Source organism: Tachysurus vachellii, chromosome 1, assembly GCF_030014155.1.
Source record: "Tachysurus vachellii isolate PV-2020 chromosome 1, HZAU_Pvac_v1, whole genome shotgun sequence".
Classification (NCBI taxonomy): domain Eukaryota; kingdom Metazoa; phylum Chordata; class Actinopteri; order Siluriformes; family Bagridae; genus Tachysurus; species Tachysurus vachellii.
The window spans coordinates 14,937,315-14,964,394 of NC_083460.1; the positions used below are offsets into that span (position 1 = coordinate 14,937,315).

Genomic DNA, 27,080 nt, shown 5'->3' on the forward strand with positions numbered 1-27,080 from the left:
TTTAACAGTCGTCTTGCATCTGTATGCTGTTCATCTTTAACAACCACTTTATCATGGTCAGGTGGCTTCTGAGTCTATCCCAGGAGTCATACACACCCAGGGGACACTCCATTCAGGAGTTATACACACCGAGGGGACACTGAAGCGTAGCCAATCCACCTACTGCCATGTTTTCTCAGATGTGAGCAGAAACCGGAGGAAACCCACACCGACACGGAGAGAGAACGTGCAATTCAGTACAAACAGTAACCCGATCGCACTTTGGACCTTGGAGCTGTAAAACAGTGGTACCGCCATGTCACACTGTGCTGAATTTTTAATCACCAATGTACAGAATAGAAAGATAATCAGCACAAAGGCACACAACATACAGAACATCAACAATACATGCACTTTTATTGAGCATTTAGCAAAAATGCAAAAGATTCAAAGTAAAGGCTGCTACTCCCAAAATGGCTATAAAAAAAAAAATCAATAAACCTTAAAAAAAACCAACAATGTCGAGAAATGATGTGTTTAGCTGCTTGTCTAAAATAAATAAATAAATGAATAAATAAGGCCTATGAGCAAGACCTTTAACCTTCTTCACTCCAGTGACACCATATCATCTCTAAACCCAAATTACAATACCAGAAACCCATAATATTATTGCATCATGGGATTATCAAGCGAGTCATGTTTGTATAATCTCACTAGCAGCACTGGTGAACATAACAGATACATCACAGTCCACAGTTACAGGATTTACTGACAATATAATTACCACCATCTCCTACAATGTCAGACACTATAAAATGGTCAGACTGGTGATAGCACAGAAAGTACAACAACATTGAAAACTTATGAGTTCAAAAATGAAGGAAGCATTTCTTTGCAAATTCACCAATGTCTGTCACCATGTCTGTGGGGACTCCCCTTACTTCCTGATGATATAACACTAAATTGCACTGCTGCTCTAAATTGCCCCTAGGTGTGACTCGGAGTCTGTGATGCTTTGCAGTGGACTGACACCCTGTCACACCCCATCCCACCCCTTTCCATTTGTCCTGCTTTATACCCATGCTTTCAAGATAGGCTCCAAAAATCCAGGGACAGTAAGTGACCCAAGAAATGTATGACTTGTAGAATTGTAGTAGAGTGTAGATTACTCAAGTTGTCATGAAGCAAGAGTAATATTTTGTTTTTGCTGCCTCTTTTAAGTTCCTAAATCTAAACCAAATGTACCACAGCGATAGTACGACTGTTTCCAAGGGATCTTTGCATAATTATTTATGTTGCCATTATTTGTTAATGCGATCTGATGAGATTAAAATTAAGCCATTTATCTGCACCTGGTCCTTTAAAGAAACATTTCGGCCAAAACAAAAGAAACTAATGGCTTTTACTTACCTGCAAAACAATCCAGCTTACTCTAACCAGCTTCTTGTTTACCAAAAGACAGGCTGGCTGATCAAACTGGTAGGCTACCTATCTTTGCTAATCTTTTGCTAAAACTTTTTTTTACTAATGCTACTACAATGTGTAAAATCAGTGATTTTTATTCATTGCTTGATCTAGTCAGGTAATTGCAAAGCTGGAAATAGTTTACCGGATGGTAAACATTGCTAACAGCTAAGGAAGTTGTATTGTATAAACTACCTGACTAAATCGTCACACACACCTTCATCCACATGAAGCTTTCACACAGACTTGTTGATGTGGTTTCTGATGTTGTATGATACACTGTTATGTGTAAAAATAGACTACAAGGATGTCACAGAGTCAGATTTGAATCCAATTTGAATCTGAATTTCTGTCTTTAGAAATTAGGTCAGAGTTTAAAATGGAGACGTGGTTCAGATGATGATATAGTTAATCTTCGATATGTGTATTCATAAAAAAAATTGCATTTAAGATAAATCTGCAATTTTAGATACCAGGTCATATGCTACTAAGCTAATATGTGTGTGTGTGTGTATGTGTGTGTGTGTGTGGGTGTGTGTGAGGTAAGGATGTGATGTTTTAGACATGGAACATAGCTACAGTAAAGCTCCAAACTTTCATTAATTGTTAGCTACATTAGCTTTGTAGCCTCAAACTTCTCAGTCAGGGGCATTTCATTTTCACACACTATGATGAACTTCTCAGTTCTCTAGATGATTTATGTTGCAGTGATGGAATATAAAAATGATCACAAGACTTACACGGCCCAACATTTTTCTGCTTTCACACAATTTCACACAAACTTACACTGACTAACAAAAATGTACAAATCTACAGGCATTCCTCATAGTGAATAGTGAATGAAGAGTAAATAAATAATTAATGGAAACAATGAGCCTATAGCAGGCCCCATGATGTGTGAATGGTGTATGCGTGATGTGTCCACTAGAGTGCGCACTATCTCTCTCTCTCTCTCTCTCTACCAGCTGCCTTACATAACCACGACCTTGTATTTGTACACTAAGTAATGGCTCTGACCTACAGTGACCCGAATAACTGCCTCTGGCCTACAAAATGTTTTTCATCCAGCCTCCAAACCTCCAAATCATCAAACACTCAGTGCTTAAAAAAACTCTTCACAAAATCCTAGCTACATGGATGAATACTAATAAACGACCACGTGGTGGATGCTGATAACCATACTGAAATGTTCTCTAGACGAAATTCAAGCTGAACCGAAGCATGGTGATACCCTTTATTTAAAATATGTATAAGTCCACGGTGTGCAGTGAGACAATGATTCAGCAGTGTGGAGGTTAAATTGTTGCATTACAGCGCCATCTGCTGGTTAAACTGCAGCATGTAGGTTCTTTCCTTTGTTTCCAGTCCAGGGTGTAAGGAATAAAATACTCCATGGCGTGCTGTTAAGGGAAAATAATCAACCACAGAGTAAAATGATGAAGCTTAGCTACTGTTACCACCATGAAGTTCAGTATTTCCCAATAACAACCTATACTGAGGTGGTAATTTCTATCAAAGGAAAGGTGTAGAAGTCAGTAGTGAGACCAGTGATGCTGTGGGGGTTAGAGACTATAACAGTGAGGAAAAGATATGAAGCAGAAATGGAGGTAGCAGAGACGAGGATCTTGAGGTTCTCTTTAGGAGTGATGGGGATGGACAGGATTAGAAACGAGGACATTAGAGGGACCGCTCAGGTTGGCTGTTTTGAGGACAAGGTCAGAGAAGTTAGATTGAGATGGTTTGGACATGTACAGAGGAGGGATATGGATATATTGGTAGAAGGATGTTGGAGATGGAGCTGCCAGGTAAGAGGTCAAGACGAAGGCCAAAGAGGAGATACATGGATGTGTAGAAAGAGGACATGAAGGTATTTGGTGCAAGAGTAGAGGATGCAGAGGATAGAGTTAGGTGTAAACAAATGATTCGCTGTGGTGACCACTAACGGGAAAAGCCGAAAGTAGAAGTAGACTTGAAGTCTTAATTCCTGTTAAAACTACACACAGCAATTTGCAAATAAATTCCAAATCACACATTTTTTATCCTTTAATAATTACATTGAATGTTGTGGGATTTCATGAAACATGTTAGTTTCTGATCTCACTTATGTTATAGCAGCTATAAACAGTCGTTTTGTCATCAGCTTATCTTTTGTTCTCTCTCTGGAAGGTAGTGAGACAAAATGAGAAACAATAAACATTTTCCTGACAAAAAAGATGACCATCAATTATTTAAATTTTATTATTAGTCTCAGATTATGTAGCATGTCCACAATCAAATCCTTTAAAGTTCCTATAGAAACGATATTGTATGTATTATTGAGCCGAAACTCTGTGAGATCTGCCAAACTCTGACAGCACCAGTTGACTTTTGGGGATTAGATGTAGGCGTGTCCACATCAGTGATGCAACACAGTTGTAAAAAATGTAAATTTTATGCAAATATGGAGCCACTCTATGCAGCAACGACTAATGGGAGTAAAGACAGTAGAACGCACGCGATCCGTGACAAAGATCACACATTTCTTCTCCTTCAGCTCATATGATATTGTATGATGCAGATATACGCTGCTGAACTTGATACACAAACTCCCAAACTCCTTCCAGAATTATTTATTTTAGTGACATAAAAAGTGATTAGAAATTCTAGCTCAGCCACTCATTGGTAAACCTATGGTTACTATGGCAACAAGTAGTAGAAACACCTACTAACAACTTCATAAATTTGCAGTATGTGTGAACGTAGCTTACTTAATATGATATTGTTTCCATAGCAATAGCTTACACATGGATTTGAATATGATATGGTACACAAGTCTAATAATATAATTAAAATAGTAAAACAACTGATATGGTCATGTTTTCATGATTACATGTATGTAAGGAGTCTCAAGTTATTTACTTATTTGTTTAGTTGTTTAGTTACTATGTCAGTAAAAGGAACTATCTCCAATCTGGCAACCACCCTTCTGTACAGTACATGGAAAAAAGGGAGCTTCTGATCACAGTGATTCTTTCAGCTTGTGTAGGAGCTCTGAGTGGATGATTCTCTTTATTCTGATGTTTTCACACAGCTTAGGATGGGGTTTGTTTTAACTGACAGACACAGCTGGATCCTCTGTTTTCTGCAGTTAGGTAAGAATGAAGATATTTCATCTGATCCAAAATGATAACAGATGACTTTATAGTTAAATTGTTTGCCAGTGTGAAGAGTTTACATACTGTGAGTTATCAGTGTATTGATTTAATTCCTTTTCAAACACAATTCTATGTCAGCATTCATGACAAATATATAATTCAGACATTTTTGAAATTTTCATGTCTACGGATGCTAAGAATGTATTTTCTGACTAAACAAATTCAGTTTATAACTAAAATATAATGTTTTAAAGAATGTAGTATGGTCAATACATAGAAATTTTTTCAACGTATTATGCAATTCATTCTCATAGGATTCATTCGGTTTCTGATTAAAGTATCATTAGAAATAATCTGTATCTGTATTTTATTTCAGCATCTTTACTTCGAGCAGTGAGCTCTACAGGGGCATGCGAGAGCGTGTTTAAGGGTTTCTCTGCCTGCTTGCTCAGCCTTGGAGAAAACATGGTGAACTATCCTCATGATCTGGATGACTTGGAAAATCTGCACACTGTCTGCTCGTAAGCGCAAGTTAGCCTTACATTATATTACTACACTAGAAAGTATTTTAATACTTATGAGATTTTAGTTACAGTCACATTAATTGTATTTGAAAGAATTTATTTTTCTATAGTGAAGAATAAACTCCCCTCCTTGAACCGCCACCTTATTGTGGTGGAGGGGTTTGTGTGCCTGAATGATCCTAGGAGCTATGTTGTCTGGGGCTTTTTGCCCCTGGTAGGGTCTCCCAAGGCGAACAGGTCCTGGGTGACGGGCCAGACAAAGAGCGGTTCAAAACCCTTTTATGAAGAGAAATATAGCAAGGTCCGTGACGTCGCCAGGTATGGCGCAACCGGGGCCCCACCCTGGAGCCAGGCCCGGGGTTGGGGCTCGCATGCGAGCGCCTGGTGGCCGGGTCTTACCCCATGGGGTAAGCCCGAAGGAGCGACGTGGGGCCGATCTCCTGTGGGCCCACCACCTGCAGGAGAAACCGTAAGGGGCTGGTGCAATGTGGATTGGGTGGCAGTCAAAGGCGGGAGCCTCGGCGACCCAATCCCCGGACATGGAATCTGGCTCTAGGGACATGGAATGTCACCTCGCTGGGGGGGAAGGAGCCTGAGCTGGTGCGGGAGGTTGAGAGATACCGACTAGATATAGTTGGGCTCGCCTCCACGCACGGCTTGGGCTCTGGAACCCAACTCCTCGAGAGAGGCTGGGCTCTCTACTACTCTGGAGTTGCCCGCGGTGAGAGGCAGCGGGCTGGTGTGGGCTTGCTCATAGCCCCCCAGCTCAGCAGCCATGTGTTGGAGTTCACCCCGTTGAATGAGAGGGGAGAGGTCTCTCACTGTTATTTGTGCTTACGGGCCAAATGGCAGTGTAGAGTACCCGACCTTGGCGTCTCTGGGAGGGGTGCTGGAAAGTGCTCCGACCGGGGACTCCGTCGTTCTACTGGGGGACTTCAACGCTCACGTGGGCAGCGACAGTGACACCTGGAGGGGCGTGATTGGGAGGAACGGCCCCCCCGACCTGAACCCGAGTGGTGTTCTGTTATTGGACTTCTGTGCTAGTCATAGTTTGTCCATAACAAACACCATGTTCAAGCATAAGGGTGTCCATCAGTACACATGGCATCAGGAAACCCTAGGTCGGAGGTCGATGATCGACTTTGTGGGTGTTTCATCTGACCTGAGTGTATGTCTTGGACACTCGGGTAAAGAGAGGGGCGGTTGGATCCGATGGCCGGGGAGGAAGTTGGACAGACTTGGCAGACCCAAACGTACTGTGAGGGTCCGCTGGGAACGTTTGGCAGAGTCTCCGGTCAGAGAGATCTTCAACTCCCACCTCCGGCAGAGCTTCAACCAGATCCCGAGTGAGGTTGGAGACATTGAGTCTGAGTGGACCATGTTCTCCACCTCCATTGTCGACGCGGCCGCGCGGAGCTGTGGCCGTAAGGTCTCCGGTGCCTGTCGTGGCGGCAATCCCCGAACCCGGTGGTGGACACCGGAAGTAAGGGATGCCGTCAAGCTGAAGAAGGAGTCCTATCGAGCCTGGTTGGCTCGGGGGACTCCGGAGGCAGCTGATAGGTACCGGAGGGCCAAGCGAGCTTCAGCCTGGGTGGTTGCAGAGGCAAAAACTCGGGTCTGGGAGGAGTTCAGTGAGGCCATGGAGAAGGACTATCGGTTGGCCTCGAAGAAATTCTGGCAAACCGTCCGGCGCCTCAGGAGGGGGAAGCAGTGCCCTGCTCACACTGTTTACAGTGGGATTGGGAATCTGCTGACTTCGACTGGGGACATTCTCGGATGGTGGAAGGAGTACTTCGAGGATCTCCTCAACCCCACCGACATGTCTTCCACTGAGGAAGCAGAGGCAGAGGGCTCAGTTGAGGACTCATCGATCCCCCAAGCTGAGGTCACTGAGGTGGTTGAGAAGCTACTCAGTGGCAAGGGGGTGAGATCCGCCCTGAGTACCTCAAGTCTCTGGATGTTGTGGGGCTGTCTTGGTTGACACGCCTCTGCAACATCGCGTGGCGGCTGGGGACAGTGCCTCTGGACTGGCAGACTGGGATGGTGGTCCCTCTGTTTAAGAAGGGGGACCGGAGGGTGTGTTCCAACTACAGGGGGATCACACTCCTCAGCCTCCCCGGAAAAGTCTATGCCAGGGTACTGGAGAGGAGAATTCGGCCGATAGTCGAACCTCGGATTCAGGAGGAACAATGCGGGTTTCGTCCCGGTCGTGGAACACTGGACCATCTCTACACCCTCACCAGGTTGCTGGAGGGTTCATGGGAGTTTGCCCAACCAGTCCACATGTGCTCTGTGGATCTGGAGAACTGTGTCCCTCGTGGTGATCTGTGGGGGGTGCTCTGGGAGTATGGGGTCCTGGGCCCTCTGCTAAGGGCTGTCCGGTCCCTATATGACCGGAGCAGGAGTTTGGTTTGCATTGCCGACAGTAAGTCAGACTTGTTCCCGGTGCATGTTGGACTCTGGCAGGGCTGCCCTTTGTCACCGGTCCTGTTCATTATTTATATGGACAGGATTTCTAGGCGCAGTTGGGGGCTGGAGGGTGTCCGGTTTGGGGACCACGGGATTTCGTCTCTGCTTTTTGCAGATGATGTTGTCCTGTTGGCTTCTTCAAATCAGGACCTCCAGCGTGCACTGGGATGGTTTGCAGCCGAGTGTGAAGCGGCGGGGATGAGAATCAGCACCTCCAAGTCTGAGGCCATGGTTCTCAGTCGGAAAAGGGTGGCTTGTCCCCTTCAGGTTGGTGGAAAGCTCCTGCCTCAAGTGGAGGAGTTTAAGTATCTTGGGGTCTTGTTCACGAGTGAGGGAAGGATGGAGCAGGAGATCGACAGGTGGATCAGTGTATCTTCTGCAGTGATGCGGTCGATATACCGGTCTGTTGTGGTGAAGAAAGAGCTGAGCCGCAAGGCGAAGCTCTCTATTTACCAGTCGATCTACGTTCCTACCCTCACCTATGGTCATGAGCTTTGGGTCATAACGGAAAGGACAAGATCCCGGATACAGGCGGCCGAAATTAGTTTCCTCCGCAGGGTGGCTGGGCGCTCCCTTAGAGATAGGGTGAGGAGCTCGGTCACTCGGGAGGAGCTCAGAGTAGAGCCGCTGCTCCTCCACATTGAGAGGAGTCAGCTGAGGTGGCTCGGGCATCTGTTCCGGATGCCTCCTGGACGCCAACCGGGAGGAGGCCCCGGGGAAGACCTAGGACACGCTGGAGGGACTATGTCTCTCGGCTGGCCTGGGAACGCCTCTGTATTCCCCCGGAGGAGCTGGAGGAAGTGTCTGGGGAGAGGGAAGTCTAGGTGTCCTTGCTTAGACTGCTGCCCCCGCGACCCGGCCCCGGATAAGCGGTAGAAGATGGATGGATGGAAGAATAAACTCTTTTTTAATAAACTTACAATTTTTTTTTTTATTAGACTTGACCTGTTTAAAGGTGAATCTCAAAATCTCAGGTTTGTATGCGATAACAAGCATTCCCCTCAGAATGCCATGTATTTTGGTGGCATCTATCTGTTCCTCAACCCTGAACAGTTTTTCAGCTCTAGCTGTATCCCACAATCTCTAATAACATGATGCTATCACTACCATGTTTCACAGCAGGGATGGTGTTCTTAGGGTGATGAGTAAGGTTGGGTTTCTACCAAATGAAGCACTTGGAAATGGAGAGAACCCTTTCAGGCATGTTTCCAATATGGGAGTCTTTATCATAAGCCATTATTAAAAAAATTGGTACAATGTGCTACCTTTGGTGTAAACCCATAGTTTCCCAGTAGCCTCCAAACAACATGCCAGTGAATCACGGTGGTGGTAGCATCAAGGAGTAGGGATTCTGTACCAAAAGATGACAATGTCTCTCATCTGAGCTCTCACTCCGATGTCATGTGTAGGTTCATGACATTTCAGTTATAAAAAATAATGAGGTTTGAATACTTTTCTAAGATAACATATGGCATGTGATAGACAAATCTGCAGAAATAGAACCTGACTCAATGTTCCACTGGAGTCTAATTCTAAAACAACTCACGTTTATATTAATTGTAAATGATTTGTTGGAAGAACTGATCGTATTGCATTTTTTATTACACAGATACTGGAGTGATTTCCTGTCATGCACCTCTTCTGCGGTAGCAGAATGCCAGGACGACGCAGTGGAGCTTTGGGAAAAGCTCAAAGTGCCATCTGGGAATCTGAACTACAGGGGAAGTCTGTTTCAACTGTGCTCGAAAGATAACGGAGCAGCAGGACTCGGTTTTGCACTGGAACTTGTAGTCTGTGCTGTGACTGTCTCCAAACTGGTTATGTGGATGATTTGGGAATGAAATTAGAATAAGATTCATTTCATGATTAGAAACTAAATGAAAACCGGATCGTAATATACCGGATATCATTCTTTAGCACTGTTAAACCTGACCACTTAAAGCCATATACTTCAATATTTCTAAAGCATTTAATGAAGCAAAGGCATTGTTTTTATTTAAAAATCTTATGTAATTACAGAGAACTTTGGTGACATTTCATAAACAAAAAGATGCTTATTTGATGTGTTTCGGTTTTTTTTTTGGGTAATAATTTGGATTATGAATTAGGATAAGGGCTACACATTAATGTAAAAATCTCAGGAAGAATTTTTATAGAAATTTTAAATGGCTTATACTTAAGCGCTGAATTCTTCAATCTGATTGGTTTGATGTTTTGACTCATTTTCTATAAGATAAATAAATATCCCATTCGAATATGCTATCTTTTCTATAGCAACAACTTATACCAGGTCTTGTAAAGCGAACACTTCATGTAAGATTAAAAAATGTAATAGAAAAGCGTATAATGTTTGGTGTTGGAGTTTTTTTGAAGGAGTCTCCAGTGTTAATGCACCAGAAATTCTCTTTCTGGTTACTTGGTGACAAACCGCATTATTTTTACTTTCTAACAATCACAAAGGGGAAAAAAGAGGTTTATAGATGAAGTAATGTTAGCAAGTTTGCTTTGCTTTCCATTAAATGCGTTTAAAAAACAGATAAAAAGTACAACGTGTCATTCTTTAATGAAAAAAATGATAAATTATTCTGTTAATGGAAAATAATAAAGGGTGAAAAAATATGGGGGTGGAAACAATAATTCTGGTTAATCGCTCCAGAGTATTACTGATTATTTTCTTATATTCTTATAAGTGAACCTCATCCTCATTTGGATGACACTGGAGGATGTGATTATAAACTGTTATAAACACCATAGAGTGTTATTATGAATAATGTCCTTTCTACAGTCAGATACAGTCTGTAGACAAATTGTGTATTGATTAGGAGGCTGTTGTCCCCAAAGACCACATGGAGTTGAGATCTTCAAATGGAATGTCACACAAATGTTCTCGAACTCTCTGTAAAAACAGAACGAATATAAAGGAACCAGGTAAGAACTTTAAAGCTGCTTCAAATGAAAATTCACAGTGAACCAGACTTCTTTGTATTTGTTTCTATATGACGATCGGGTTCAAGGACTGTGTGGTGGAAAGCGAGTTTTACAGAAGAATAAAACCTCAGACATTTTCATCAGTCTGTATCTGCTTTACAGAGTTCACACTCAGCCTTGGCCTGTCTGTGCTGCAGAATGAAATTTAGACACGACTGCTCGCTTAAGAACAGTTCAAGATGTATCGTGGCTTTGACATGAGCAGCAGTCTTTGTGATATTTCTTTGAAAGCTGTAACAGATGGGAGATATACTATAGATGGAGGTTTATGCAGGTTTACACAGGAGGATGAGAGACTGTATGACTGGAAATTTTTATCTTTCGTCCTTTGTTGTTTGTCCTCCATGATAAACAACACACACAGAGTTACACAAACATTACAAAAAAAACCCTCAAGTTTTTATTCATATGACTTAAACCTGAGAGACTGGATCTATGGATTTTAGAAGATCTGTGTTATATTTTACAGTTTTTCAATTATATTGTACAGTTTCTCTTTAATACAACCAATGTCACTGTTTTTACCCTTCAGATTAATGAACCACCAATCCATTTCCTTTTAGATTCATTTCCACAATCAAAACTCACAGCCAAATATTTTAACTCTCAGAGCCTGTCATCTTGCACAAATCTCGAACAAATGCCCGCTCTGGTCTGAACATTCTCATTCCCAGAATTAACTATGACTATAAAGGGAAAAAACAACAATGTCAGATGAATTTATCTCAAAATATTGCAGATTATTTCCTTAAGTGTGTCCCAGGCAAGATTCTGCTGTATGTAGTGATAGTTTTGCATCTGATGGTTGTGATTGTGATATTAAGACCTCATCTGTTGAAGTAGGCCATGAGCAGCACTCATGGGATTCCCAGATTTCCCTTCGGACAAGTGGAACGCACTGATCTGGGAATGATGTCATCCGGATATGCCATCATCGTTCATCATCATCATCATCATCATCATCATCATCATCATCATCATCATCAATGTTATTATAATCAGCATCAGCATTCTTAGCAACATCTGCATCTCTCTCTCTCTCTCTCTCGCTCTCTCTCCCTCTCTCTCTCTCTCTCTCTCTCTCTCTCTCTCTCTTTCAGACACCTTTTAATGTAACTATCATAATAGGACGGTTTACACATTTAAAAGATCAATGTGATCTGATCAAGCACGTCTTATAGTAAAAACATCAAACCTCAATACCATTTGCTGCCATCTGTTGGTTACACAACGTCTACATTTCTCATGACAGATGAATTTAATCTTTCTTTATATCGGGGTGTCCAAACTTTTTGCAATAGGGTAAATTAAACCTCATCAACATACCCAAGCTACTCTATATAGACATAAATATTTCCTCAGTATTCAGTATCAGAGTTGAAATGAAGAAATGAATGATTAATAATGACTTTTACTACTTGCTTTCAAATCCATTTTACTTGAAGGACTTTTTCAAAAATTGGGCTGTTATAAAAACCAGAGAGTGTTATTATGAATATGTCCTTTCTACAGTCAGATAAACTCCCACAATTGTGTACTGATTAGGAAGTTTTCGTCCTCAATGACGTACAGGAGCTGGTACATATTTAAATTCCAGCTTTTGAGATCAAATTTTTAATAAACACATAATTAGTCTCATAATTGGTTTTGTTTTGTTTTGTGGCAGGAAACTCAGAAAGACAAATGAATCTCTTGAGATATCCATGAGAATGCCATGGAAATGTTTCATAAAGTTTGTAGGTTGATGAGTAATAATCGGTTTGGCCACCAGGTGGGGACAGAGACCAGAAAATCAGGAAACTCTTTCTTTCTTCTTATGGGAGTTTATGTTCCTAGAGTTATAAAACAGATAATGCCCAAAAACCTGTTAATCTTACTCTCATATCTGTCTCTCACTTAAATCACAACAATTATGCTTCTTAGTTAATAAGCAATAAAGGGAATGTCCAAAAGGTTATTCATAATTATTTACTAATCAGAACAATATCCAAAATGATAACATTTCCAGGTAACACTAAGTTTTTTAATGTGCTCCTGTCACTACAATTCCTTTTAATATGTATCTAAAATAGATTTTCTATTTGATTTCTAATGAATATGAGCCTGGTGTCAATATCCATATGAAATTATAATGGATCATTATCATTAATGATTGCAGTGAGAAAAATACGAGGAAGTGTGAGGAAAGAACAGGAGACAGAAACTCTATAAATGGGTAAAAAGTCCGTCGTTTATATATTTAACTTAAAAAATGGTTAGAATTATGTGCAAATTACTGTAATGCACAAAATATAAACACTTGCTGTTGAATTTTTTTTACATACAGAATCAGGTATTTTTTATTTTAATGATGAAATTGTCTATTTGGGTGATGATTTTTGTTTGGTTTTAGAAATAAATGTCTTAAACACACACACACACACACACACACACACACACACACACACACACACACACACACACACACACAGATAATAGAAGTTGAAACGAGATACAGTACAAGATCCGACCCTTTCATTTCCTGGAGCCTTTCTCATATTTATCTCCAGATGATTTTTTAAATATCTTCAGTACCTTGAATTATTTCATTTCTGTAGCATCTGATTACAAAGCTGTAAAGTTTTAAATCAGACAAAGAGGAGACAAAAGTGACAAAAGTGACCCATTGGAAATAAATCTCTTTTAGCGTGTTGATGTTCCTTGACTTTTTCCTGCACTCGTAGATGAAGCTGTTTATTATTCGACTATTTGCCCCGAGACCAGCGGCCACGCTCAGATGCCCCTCTTATCACCCGTCCCTTCGGCTTACCATCTTTTTTTTGTTCTTTTTTCATCAAGCATTCGTTTTGATGACATCATCTGAGCTGTCGCTCTCGTCCGAGCTCGTCCCCAAAGGCTCGCCGATGTCACGCGCTGTCGCACACCAATATCACAGTCGGGCTGTTTCTCCTCGCCCGGTCTCTTCTCCTCTACACTCCAGCTTTCACAGGGGCAGATTATAGCTGATGACTTCATCTTAATCACATTCGCTTCATTTCCTTTATCTGCTGCTTCCCCTACCGTGCATTTTAGCGAGGGGCTAAAACTTAAACAATAATTTACTCTTGCTAGCAAATAAAAGCTGCTTAATTCTTTTTGAGTCTTGAACTAAGTGGTAGCCTGCGTTGATATTTAAAAATTCTTTGCAATTGGATGAAAATCGATAGACACATGCTACAATATCATGAGAAAGATTGGTTACACCAGTCTGAGAGGCTAATAGCCTAAAATATTATCTAGCTAGCAACCTCGGTTAGTAATGTACACAATGTAACAGAGCTTGTAAAATATAACAGACTTGTCTAGTAATGTACTATATATCCGTTAGCAAGCCTCATGCTTGTCTACAGATTTACATAATATAACAGTTCAGTAGCCTCATGTTAGCTGGCTTAATAACACCTACTTCTAGTGATTTACGCAACATAACAGTTAGTTAGCCTTATGCTACCTAGCTTAATAACAGATTTGTCTACTGATTTACACAATATATTAGTTATCAAAACCGTATGTTAGCTAGCTGACTAACAAGACTAGGATTGTGATTTATACAATATAACTGTCAGGACTCTGCCCGGACTCTGGCCACGTGCATTTGTTTACGTTTCTCGTCACGTGTCTGCCCCGCCTTCGTCTGCTCCTCCCTGTCGTCACACCTGATCCTTATTGTGTCATCATTGTCTTTTGTATTTAATTGTGCTGCGTTGCCTCGTGCAGCGCGGCATCTACTGCGGTCTTGGTTTTGTTTAGTCCTGTCTCGAGTCCGTGTTCCTGTTTTGTGTTCGTGTTAATAAATCCCTTTTGTTTTAGCTATCCTGCATTTGGGTCCGCTTCTGTCCCGTGTCATTACAATAACAGCTAGGTAGTCTAATGTTAGCTAGCTAGTTTACTAACAGACCCATTTACTAATTTACACAATATAACAGTTAGCTAGTGTAGTATAATAAACGTGTCTAGTAATATACACAATATAACCGTTAGCTAGTCTCATGCTAGTTAGCTTTCTCACAGGCTTGCCTATTGGTTTGTGCAAAGTTAGCTAGTATAATATAGCAAATTTGTCTTATGTACACACTATAACAGTTAGTTAGCCTCATGCTAGTAAGCAGTCTTGTCTACTGAATTACACAATGTAACAGCTAGCCTTAGGTGTTCTATCTGGCTAACAGTGCAGGGCTTGTGATGTATACAGTATAACAGATAGCTATCCTAATGTTAGCTATCACATTAGCAACACTTGTTATTGTGTCATTTACACAATATAACGCTGAGCTAGCCTTGTGTCTGAGAACAGCCATGTTTTTAAACCATATGTTATTAATTCTTTATTGTTTTATTTGTTTTGTTTATTTATTTATTAATCTTTGACAGGTCTGACTCAAAGTTGGATCACGGTAGTGTTAATTTCATCACCTATTTTTAATTTGTCTTAGTCTTAGTCTTGTGCCAAATGTCCTTGTTAGTTTTAGTCATATTTAGTCATTCACATATCTTTTTTGTTAGTCAAGTTTTAGTCGACTAAAAGTCTCGTCATTTTAGTCTAGTTTTAGTCAAAAAGTCTTTTTTTAAATAACATTATTACTGAGATTATTACTGATAAACATTTCAGTAAAAAAAGTGTTTCACATATCTCAAACATTGGTTAAATGTCATAATTACCTGACAAAATACACTTGAATGATTTTTGTTGAATGCATATTTTAAACGTGTCTGGTTTTCAATTTCTGATTTAGGAGACACATTCACAAATGATTAACCTGTTCTGAAAAGTATTTTATTTTAACCAACACAATTCAAAAGCTGGGGCCCAACAGACTCCGACTGACAACTTAAGTTACAAAGGTTTTTAAAACTGTTTTCGTTGACTTGTGTCTCATGTTTCTGTTCAAATCAGAAATAAAATAAATATACTCAGAAAAACTGAAAAGAATAGGCCACTTTACTGTGGGCCTAAAATACAACCTATTTACATTCCGTGAATCACAAAAGTATCAGTGAGAAGTTGAGAACACTCGTTTAAACAGTGCATACACTTGAACTTGACTGCACATCACATTTTTTACTTTATTCATACTGCTTTTAATCGTAATGCAAAGACCGGTCATCGGGACATAAGCTGTCATGTACAATAAAAGAGGCTGCGCAGCGACAGGAAATATAATTGAACACAAAAAGCCTGCCTAGACGGTGGACTTGCGCTCAGGACTTTTTTTTTTTTTTGAGCGGCGTGTGGACGAATTGTTTCTACGCACACACTAAACAGCGTGAAGCCGCAAACTCGTTATGAATATTTTAAAGGCGTAACAGCTGATGAAAAAGCAGAGACAATTGTAGACGAAAATGAAGAGAGATTTTATCTTAGTTTTTATTTTATACAAAACATTTTCGTCTCGTCTTTTTTCGTCAACAATAATGCATGTTAATTTAGTCTTAGTCAGCATTTTTGGACAGTGGTGCAGTCTTGTCATCGTCTCGTCTTAGTCATGAAAAAAAGCTTGTTGGACTTATTTCGTCTCGTCTCGTCTGACGAAATTAACACTAGATCACAGGCAGGTGTCTTTTATTAAAAATGAAACAGAGAAGAACAGAGTAAAACTACCAGATTGAACATTGCATCAAATCAATCAATCAAAATAATTGATTCACGCTGTCAGCTTCCTGTCCAGACGAGACAGACAGGAAGTGCAATTAAAGGAACGCCTCGCTCGGCCGTTACCACTGAACAATCGTTTCTCTTGAATATGTTCGTGATTCTCTCTCACCGTGTCTCACAGCGATCACCTTTCACCACCAAAGCACTCGCATTAGCCTCATTAGCCTGACGGAAGCATGTCTGAAACACCAAGCTCTTCTCTTAATGCAGAGTTTCACCAGTACAGAAAGAGGTTGTGCTTGAGCAAGATTAATTCTTCTTAAGGATTCTCTCTCATGTGTTAAATAAATTAAAAAGAAAGCTGAGAGGCTTTTATTAGCTTAATCAGCAAGGTTGTAGTATGTAGAGTAATAATAATAATAGTAATAATAATAATAATAAGTATTAATATTCATATTAATAGTATCTAGTGATCTGTCAACTCAGCATTAATTTATTCATTTGACATCTAAATGATAGTGAATTAAAAGTGTAAAAAATCCTGAGATCCTCACACACATCATTCACACAATGCTGCACACTTTGAAACGTTCACATGCAGCATGATTGCACATCACTTTCGATTACTTTTTCTTTTTTCTTATTATTACTACCCATACTTTTTTAAACTTCATAAAATCTCATTAAAATTATTTATATGCATGGCCTACGATGGAGGAACAGCCCTGGCTTTCATCTCACTGCACTTTGTGTGCTGTATATAACGGTGTACATGACTAATAAAAAAATAAAAATAAAAAACGTATTCTTATATAAGTGTTTATATTCTTATATTTTATATTATTTTTATATAATATATTATATAAGTATATAATATTCTTATATAAGTGTTTAATTGTGAATCAGATTAAAGTGAAGTCAGATCTAAGAGGTCTGAGGTTATACCTGCACTAATATTTAAAACCATTTGCATTTGCATTTAAATAATAAAAGAATAGAAAGCCAGGTTTTAAAGCATCATAAGATAGATCTGTTAGACCAGTCTGAGAAGCTAATAGAGTAATATTAGCTAGCTACCTATCTTGGTTAATGATTTAGATCCTTTTGAAAGTTAGCTAATTTCATTTTAGCTAGCTAATGTGTGTTAATTATTTGTTTATGCGTTATGTCAGAGTACATTTCTTAAAAGAAACAAACATAATTCGTTACGATTTTAGACGTGATCCTGATCAAAATCATGAGATGTGATTAGATTGCGCCTGGATCCTTAGATTGTAGAAACATTTAAGTGAAAATATAACAATCCTTAGGTCACTTTGCTTTATAACAGACCAACTGAGAAAATTCACTCCATCTTATACTTGTATAATCACTTTTTCTCCTGCGAGATCGTTGTTTTTAAAAAGAACCGCATCGTCTTCCCTTCCTGTGCTCTGTAGTTGACTCTAATCAGAAGAACTGAATGTAAAGCAGAAGTCAAGAGAGATTTTAGCAATGCACTGTAAGAGAAGCATCACAGACATACCTTCTAACTCAATAGTATGGAATGAAAGGTGAGTTTTAGTGTACCACGTGTCCAGCAGGTGGCATTTTTCACCAAGTTAAAACTGTGTGTTCTCTCTCTCTCTTTCTCTCTCTCTGTCTCTCTCTCTCTATCGCTCTCTCAGACAGAATGTTCCTCTCTAGTTCCTTTGGTGTAATTAATAGCTGTTGTAAAAGTACAACAAACTTCAGTAAGCAGCTCATCAAGCTGCCCTGTTTTTAATAAACAAACACAGAAACGATCCACAGACAGAAAATAAAAATTATCTAGGATGTACCTTAGATTCATTAGATTTGTTACCTGCTTCACTTTAATAACTACTGAACAATTACTGGGAATTTTAGCATATATTATATGCTCTATAATACAAATTTCCCAATATTTTCAAATTGTTTTGTGAAATATTCATACAGAATTGAAATTCTGTAAATATCATGTTTATACAGCATTCGCATCATGGTGGTGTATGAAATATGTTCAATTGTAATTTGATTTGGATTGATTTAGATTCAGATTTAGGTTTACAATGAGTTTTATTCTGAACACGTATAAAAGCAGGCTTTTTTTTGTGGCCTCTAAGACCATTAGTAATCGATCATGTTTCCAAAATGACATAAATAAAAATATTGAAATAAAAATATTTGAAATTCCATTTTAGGATTTAAAAAATATTTTTAGTTAAAAATCTTAAATTTATTTATTAAAAAAAAAATCCTAACCAAAGCACTAATACATCACTAATAAGCCAACATTATAAATGATAATAACACCACAGATCTCTATCAGGCAACTTTCTTAGACGAATCCATGCATCCACTTTTCATCACGCTAGCATGTTAAAGCCCAGCCTTATCTTCTCCACCTGTAGTTTTACATATTCTCAGATCCCTTGTTCTGCAGAGTAATTGAATGTTTTTTCCTCCATATTGCTTTATCGTATTTCGCCTCCCCACCTCCTCCACCTCCTCCATACAGCTCCCCTCGTACACACACGGTCATTACCCTTCCGTGTGTGAGCGAAGACCGGCTCGTCCAATTACGGCTTGTGCCTCTCTATTCATCTCTGAAATGGGCTGAAACAAATCAATAGTGCTGGGGAAAGCGGTTTTATATAGGCAGTTATGAACTCATAAGCTACAGTATGTCTCATTTCATTTCAGCGGCAGCTGAGACCTCCGCTCACTCTCCTCCCTCCCTCCTCGCCCTCGTTGAGCCCTGCAGGGACCATTATGAGAATCATAAATAATACGAGCTAATGAGATATGAATTGATTATGTGGGGAAAAGCCTGACGCTTCCCATCCATCACTCTAAATGATGTTTAACAATGGATTACCAGCCAATAATTCCACCAATATGAGATTAAATAAAATAGCTGGGGCTGTTTTCAGCAGGCTGCTCTCTCTCTCTCTCTCTCTCTCTCTCTCGTTCAGTGGAGGTAAAATAAATCTGCTCAATTACTGTACTAGCAATCCGTTTTTCACTGCTTAGGATATTATTATTTCATTTAGGCCTTGTTCATGCATCATAGATTATTTCATTTTGCCCAGTCAATAAGGAGAAGTGCAGTATTTTATTTTCTCTGCCGGGGCCCTTGGAGGAACCACAAAGAAGACTCTGATACCCCCCGCGACAATGGAAGAACTTCGAAATAAAAACCCTTAAACCACTTTAATTTCCGCATTCATATGGATTAACTTCTTTCCCAGCTCTTCTTCATCACCTCGTCGCTTATTGTACCATTACATACTGAACCTCAGGCATGTGACAGACCTTGGTCTGTGAGGCTCTTCCTCAAACGCCGATCAATCGAAACTGAATTATTGGTTCCTATAAGGTGATTTGGAACATCACCTCAATTCCAGGGAACACTGGAAATTGGATAACGTTTGTTTCCTCCCACCAACCAGAGACATGTCTTAAAAATCAGGTTAAAGCTTATGTTCGAGCAGTGGCTCAAATTTCTTATTTCTTATCTAATGACATCAGACTGGGTCTTGAGGGGCTTTGGTCCTGTGATCTGCACTAATCTATGTTCGGACCATTCAGTCAGATATAATGCAGATCTTAAATAGAAACATTGAAATTTTCAACAAATTTTGAATACATTTCTAACCCTAACCCTAACCCTAACCCTAGGTCCCATTTGCTGAAACATACAGTACTCATTATACATGTAGTGTTCATCAGTTTAGCTCAACAGATAACATGCAAATAACGTGTTTTGTCTGAAGGAAATTAAAACCCATAAATGTCTAGCTTTATGTTTGAAGTCTGTTTTGTTGTTTTTGTCTCACACTTCCAACACTACGTACAGTTAGTATAAACTTCACCTCACAGAGATAAGAAAGAAGGACAGGTGAAGGATTTGGCTTGTTATTGTTATCTGTAAAAAAAAATCAGAAAAAAGCTAGCTAATATGACTTCCACTCTTTCCCACCAAAATCATACCACATCCTTCTTTCCGCTGAGGTTTGGCAGATTCTATAGATAGCATTCTGTAGTTGTCTCTCTCTCACTTATTTTCTACCGCTTATCTGAACTACCTCGGGTCACGGGGAGCCTTTGCCTATCTCAGGCGTCATCGGGCATCAAGGCAGGATACACCCTGGACGGAGTGCCAACCCATCGCAGGGCACACACACACACACACACACACTCTCATTCACTCACGCAATCACACACTACGGACAATTTTCCAGAGATGCCAATCAACCTACCATGCATGTCTTTGGACCGGAGGAGGAAACCAGAGTACCCGGAGGAAACCCCCGAGGCACAGGGAGAACATGCAAACTCCACACACACAAGGCGGAGGTGGGAATCGAACCCCCAACCCTGGAGGTGTGAGGCGAACGTGCTAACCACTAATCCACCATGCTCCCCATTCTGTATTTGTGTTAAAGATAAAAATTTTAAAGGAGCGGTATGTCACTTGCTGTCTGCGAAGTACATTCTGAGCTGTGAATATGTAAATATAGACCTACTTGCAAATAAAAGCTAGTCAGATCCATAACACTTCTATAGTGTATAACTGAATAGTTGAATTCTTTAATCTAAGGATGTTGATTCATTATCTAGATTACATTAGATCTAGATAATGAATCTAGACCACATTATGCAGCTCTGACTGTAGTTCTGGCTGTAAGGTTTACAGCAACATTTGTTTTGTTAATGTATTTTATCATTATCTAATTCACAAAGACTTGTAGAAGACCTTATTTAGCAAAGACAAGCTATGGTGAAATGTTTGGTAATGAAATGTTTATTAATAAAAGGTGTGTCATTTGTCAGGGCTTTGTAACGTTTAGCAATAAAGATATAGATTTATATTTAGATGACAGAAGATTTATGATATAATACTGTATGATATAAGGACATCTGATATAAAGAAATGTTAAATGTACTTTATGATGTGTGAAATATACAAAGATACTAAAGAAATTGCTACAGTATTTGTTAGCAAATATGTAGCTTTTTGTTTTGAAGAGGATGTTTACAAGATGATAGATATGTAACGAAGAGATCAAGCCTAAAGATGAGATGGAAGATGGAGAAACTCAAAATAGACTCCAGAAGTGTGAAGGCGGGCTAAGCTAAATCGAGTGGCCTTTGCATGATTTAATGTGCTGATTGGTGGAAATGGGAACACTGGAAACACTTCTCCTGTAATGGCTTTAAATTGGCATTAATCAGGATCGCACGCTTCCCTTTAGCAGGGAGTGAGGTACTATCGCTAAACAAGAGCGATTTAAATTAGAGTACAATCAGCTCGTGTTATGTCCAAACGAACATGAATGACAGAGTGGAATCAGAAAGGACACAAACGATACCGCTCTCTAGAGAACCGGGTACCACTTAACCAGCGGGGCCAATTTGTACAGATGAGTTTTAGATGTTGCCAATCAGCCAAAATTAAAACAAAATGAGAGGGCCTTTTAATGGCGCGTCAGGAGAGGTGGAGTCCCGAGCAAGCCTCCGTTTCAAAATGTGCTTGGCTTCACACACCTTCAGCAGCCATCCTCCTCATCCTCTCTTCCTTCACTGCATTCCTCCCTCTCTCTTTCTTTCTCTCTCTCTCTCTCTCTCTCTCTCTCTCTCTCTCTCTCTCTCTGCATCTGAGGACCCCCGAGGAAAGAGGTGGCTGTCACCGTATCTGATTAATGACCCGTCGGAGTCGTGTCCAGCTGCATTAGGCCTCCATGTATCTCGCCACGTCCGAAAAAGCGGGCCGAGGGCTTTTGTTCTGGGAGGAAATGGTGTCAGCGGCCCCCTCTGCTGTTAGCCCATAAAAAGATAAAGATTTACTGTCATCAGAGGAGCCAGATTAAAGCGCACAATGCCGACATTGATTTTTTTACCAAAAAATTCACGTTTTGGGAAAACTCATTCCGGCAGCCGGGGCCCGATATGATCAGCTTATTTGGGGAGGGATAATATGGAATCTTCTTCCCAGAATGAACTTTGAAAGGAGTAAATTGTAAATATTGATTTCTGAAATGGACTGTCAATCTCGGTCGCGGCAGATTATTCCTATCATCCTGCTCGACCCCTAGTGACGAGGAATTCAAAAACTGCTGACGAAGTGGAGCGTATAGGATTTCGGTTAGGAGCCAAGAGCCTGCGCCGGTAATGGCTGTTCAATTTTATCAGATGGCGCACAAGATCTCATCAGAGACGAAAAATGAAATGAACTGTGACTCCGAATCAGGATCCACTGCTCTTATCCGGGTGAAAATCATCTGAGCGGGGGCCGAGAGCTTTCCATTACTCCGGGTCACTTCATTACGGAGAGGCACGCCAAGCCCGATTGAGGCAAACAAAGCGGCCCTTTCCTGTCTCACCCAGGGGTCGAGTGTGAGGGCCGGCCTGATAGGGCCTACGACGTGTCCGGGGTTATCCTATTACCACTTAAGAGGGATGGTGAAAGGCAGCAAATCTTGACCACTTGTTTGTTATCCTTTCCTCAACCTTTTGATTGTGGGACTTGTGTGTGTGCGTATGGGAAGGGAATGGAAGGAAGGGGGGGATTCTATTATTTCGTCCCTTGCTTCTTATGGGGGGAATATAATTCATCTTTTCCTGCTGATTGGTTGAAATTGATTTTTTTCCCCCACCTTTCTGAGGTGTCGGATCACGTTGTTTGAAACTTAGTGAAGCAGCTTAGAGTGCTCGCTGTGTACTTTAAAGGCACCTTGAGCTGAGCGAAATCTATTAGGAGACCTGACATGAAGAAAAGTGAAATGTTTGACTTAAAGCTGTTCGGCTTTATGTTTAAAAAACGGAGAAGGGCGTATGGCCCAGAGACGGTGAACTAATGTTCCTCTGGTGTGGAATGAATTCCTACTGAAGCCTAAAGAACATTTCAAAATGATATGTGGAGAGTATGCGTGTTATTGTTAGAATGTCATGCCGTATAACAGAAGATGGCAGGTTTGGGCCTGTTTACTGAGTTATAGTTTATTTTGCCTTCTATACGCATAGCCACTGTATTGATCCAGAAGGTACTTCAATATGCAGGGGGCAAAGGCACTTGATAGCTACGCGGGTGAAAAATGATGGTGGCCGCGCCGGGGAGATTTGTATGGCTGCGATAAGAAGAGAGACGGTATAAAGACACACAAGATAAACTTGCCACAGGATTCAGGTCATTTGTTTATTCGTTTTTGTTGCTGTGGGACAGAAAAAGTAAGTGAGACATCTTAGAAATTGTTAGCCCTGTTTCCAGAGGTGGAAAGTAACAAATTGCTACAATACTTGTGATAATACTACAGGATATATTTCTTTTGCTGTGGCTGTATTTTGGCAAAACTTAGTGCATGCAACTGAGATCATGTACAACATTAAGCTTCTGCTACAACGTTTGCTGATGCAAATACGTCAACCACGTATATGATTCAAAAGCTAACTCTATTCGGCTTTCTTTTTCTTTTTAAGTATGTTAGTTACAAATACAATCATTTTAAGCTAACCCTCAAACTAATGTGTAAATAGTATCTTCAATATCTAGTAAGAAATAAAATACATTACTTTACACAACACTAAGACTAACCATTTAGCCAGCTTCCTAACTAAGTAGTAATGAATGAACTGGCTATCTACAGTAGCTTGCTAATAAACTTGGTCACTTTAATTTAGCAGAAAATCTACTATTTTTCAAACTTAAGTTAACTTAAGATAACTTGGTGCATCATAGTTTTTACTCACTAGCAGTGCAATGTTTCTACAGTTAGTAATAAGTTAATCTATTTGATTACTAAAATTTAGAGAGTGTTTATTGCTAAATTGCTAGCTGTCCCATCAGGTGAAATTCAACAGCGAAAACTTTTCTACTACATTATATATGACTGGATGTGGTGAAGTTTTCTGCTACGAGATGTTTGAAAGGAGTCTCAAGTGTCAGTGTAACACCTGGAATATTAAATGCTGTAACAGAGGAAACTTCAAATGAGTTTGTTGAGTGAACAAACGAGTGTTTTATTGCTGCTGAATCATAAGCCAGAAAAGGAAAAATTAAATTAATAATCTGTGATAATTTCCAGATCATTCCAGGGACTATGCAGTTTTTAGAGTAGATTAGATTAGATGCATCAGACAGACTATACAGATCACACATCCATGTTGTTAATGAACTGATCTAGATTAAATTTTCAGAAAGGTAAACCTTTCTTTCCTTCTGGAGCATTCTGGAGCCCCGTCAGCGTTTGCATTTTTTTCAGAACGCAGCGCGGTGCTGTGCTCACCGGAACACTTGCTCTGCATTGTGTTTGATTGCAGAGTCTCTCTGGTGGGGCGCTGAGAACTCACAGAAGAAGCCTAAGCTTTGGTAGAGTCTCATGAGGGATCACACTCTCACACGGCCTCACGCTCCCGGATCCATACATCGACCCGGTGTACTGTTACACACAGCCTGTGTGCTGAACACGTAGATGACACTGATATTAGCCCTCGCTCCATTGGCTGCTGTGTCCTCCAGCAAGATAGACTCCAGCTCCAGGTGATTTCCAGCCGCTTCTCTAATCTCGCTTTTTTTTCACTTCTGAGGTTTGCTTGAGACAAAATGCAATCTCGGTGTAATTCTCTAGGATATCTCTTTTCTACGCTGGAATATAGTGTTCTCAAAGATATTAATAAAACCCTTAATAGTGCCAGATAGAAAAATATAATTTTGCACAGACTCATAGATTTTTTGTGTTCTTCATGAGATCTTCGAATAGTTGAGAGTTACCCTCCTTAAAAGGTTCCTAAAAGGTGAAATAGTCTGTTCCACGGAGAAAAAAGCACTAAAACCCCTTAATAGTGCTACATAAGGGTTCTCAGGAGAAATTTGCTATTTAAAATAAATAATTTAACTAGCTATAATCAAGCCTAAACTTATAGAGAACTGCTTCTGTATTGAGGTCCTGGTATAGTTGAAGGTTCTTAGCTTCCTTAAAGGGTTTTAGATAAACAATCACAAACATATTGGAAAAAATGCTCCAATGGTTCTTTATAGGTTCTTTGTGTAGTTAAAGGTTTGCAAAAATGGATCTCTGTTCTCTTTCTATCAGGGAAATCAGCTCTAACACTCAGTTATCGAGTTCTACATTTAAAGAACTTTAAATGGTCCTGCAGATTCAACACATTTTAAAGGTGTATAGTCATTAAAGGTGTTGCTCAAGTGCTTAAGGCTCTGGGATGTTGATTCAAGCCCCAGCACTACCAAGATGCCACTGTTGGGCCCTTGAGCTGGGCCCTTAACCCTTACTGTTCCAGTGGTGCTGTATCATGTCTGACCCTGAGCTCTGACCCCAACATCCAAAGTTGGGAATGTGAAGAAAGATTTTCATTGTGTCGTAATGTATATTTGACAAAATAAAGGCTTTTATTCTACACATGGTGTATTTTAAATGTTAAAGGTTCTAGATTTGTCTTGAATGAAAACACGAAGCATGATCTAGCTTGATTTCTTGGTTCTTGGTGTTCTGAAGTGGTCCTGTTTGTGATTGTGAAAAACACTTTATTAGAGTTCTACTTTTAAAGGGTTCTTCAAACTTGGAACACTTTCTAATAAGAGTTAAACACTCATGAAGTACTAGATAAAGTTCTTCTAGATATAGGGTGTGTGAACTGCACTGTCTCATTAAGCAGTGCTGATGTTCGTCTTTGCCAGAAGGGTGAGGGATTTCAGTGGACATTTTTTTTTTGTGGCAAATAGTGAAACAGTCCAAAGTTTAAATTAAAATTGAATAAAAGAGAGAAGAATAAGTTCTAGGCTTTGGTTCCGTTTCAGAGCGCAGGGCAATTTAAAGCCTCGAGTTGTGGAATTAGAGAGGATTTGATGCGTTTCAAATGAAAAAGAGAGAGGGACACTAACGGTGGTGTGGCATCTTCAGGTGCCGTTCGAGTAATGTCTTCTGGCACGTTTGACGCATGGATGAGACCCGGAATGTGAAACGAGAAGGATTTCGGCTTTTCCGTTCACATGGGTTTATCTCGTCTCTCGTCCTTCGGTTTAAAAAAACAAAAACAAAAAGGTTGCAATGAAAACAAGTTGTTTTAGATTATAATACAAAGTGTTTATTCCAACTATCTGGAGATTCACTGAAATAACAACTTAATGAAACGGCGGAACCCTCAGACCTTGTCGGCTGCTTTTCGAGGTGTAGAGGCATCAGATAAAACTAAAAAAAAAAAAAAAAAGATAGGCCCTGAATACTATGATACTTGATCAAGTGAAAGGCAGTACAATCTGCCACACTCTCTCTCTCTCTCTCCTCCACTCTCTCTCTCTCTCCCAATCTCTCGCACGCTCTCTCTTCTACTCACTCTCTCACTCTCTCGCTTTCTCTCTCACTCACTCTTTCTTTCTCCCTCCCTCTTTCTCCTACTCTCTCTCTCTCTCTCTCTCTCTCTCTCTCTCTCTCTCTCTCTCTCTCTCTCTCTCAGACAGACAGGAGCATGATCAACATGCACAGTGTGTTGGGTGTCATGCAGATCCCCTTTTTTTGGTAATGGAGGGAACAAAGGATCGATAAGACGTCGGAGATGCCTGTTTGGCCGGTCTTATCCCGATGAATAATGCGCCTGTCATAATAGCTGGGATAATTTAATGCTGACACTTAAAGCATGATGATGAATAGGCTGTCGACCTGGAGTGCACACACACACAAACACAGAAACACATGCAGGATCCACCAGAAGTTTGGATAAAGTAATTTTTCTGCCACCCAGAGACTGAAGAACGGAAACAAATAAATAAGGAATAGAACATAAAACACTCAGCTCTTTGTGTATGTGTGTGTTTGTGTGTATGTATATCCACTCTATATCCACTCTATATATATACACTCTAATGGTTTAGAGTTA

General features: G+C 40.1%; 1 protein-coding gene across 1 annotated transcript; it reads left to right on the forward strand.

The window, feature by feature from the left end:
• The first annotated feature begins 1,390 nt into the window (after nucleotides 1-1,390).
• On the forward strand, nucleotides 1,391-9,542 carry nrn1b (neuritin 1b). The gene is made up of 4 exons (XM_060860239.1): nucleotides 1,391-1,458; nucleotides 4,514-4,574; nucleotides 4,954-5,098; nucleotides 9,180-9,542. The coding sequence occupies exons 2-4, from the start codon at nucleotides 4,520-4,522 to the stop codon at nucleotides 9,409-9,411; spliced, it is 432 nt and encodes a 143-aa protein (XP_060716222.1). The 5' UTR covers nucleotides 1,391-1,458; nucleotides 4,514-4,519; the 3' UTR covers nucleotides 9,412-9,542.
• The last annotated feature ends 17,538 nt before the right edge of the window (nucleotides 9,543-27,080 follow it).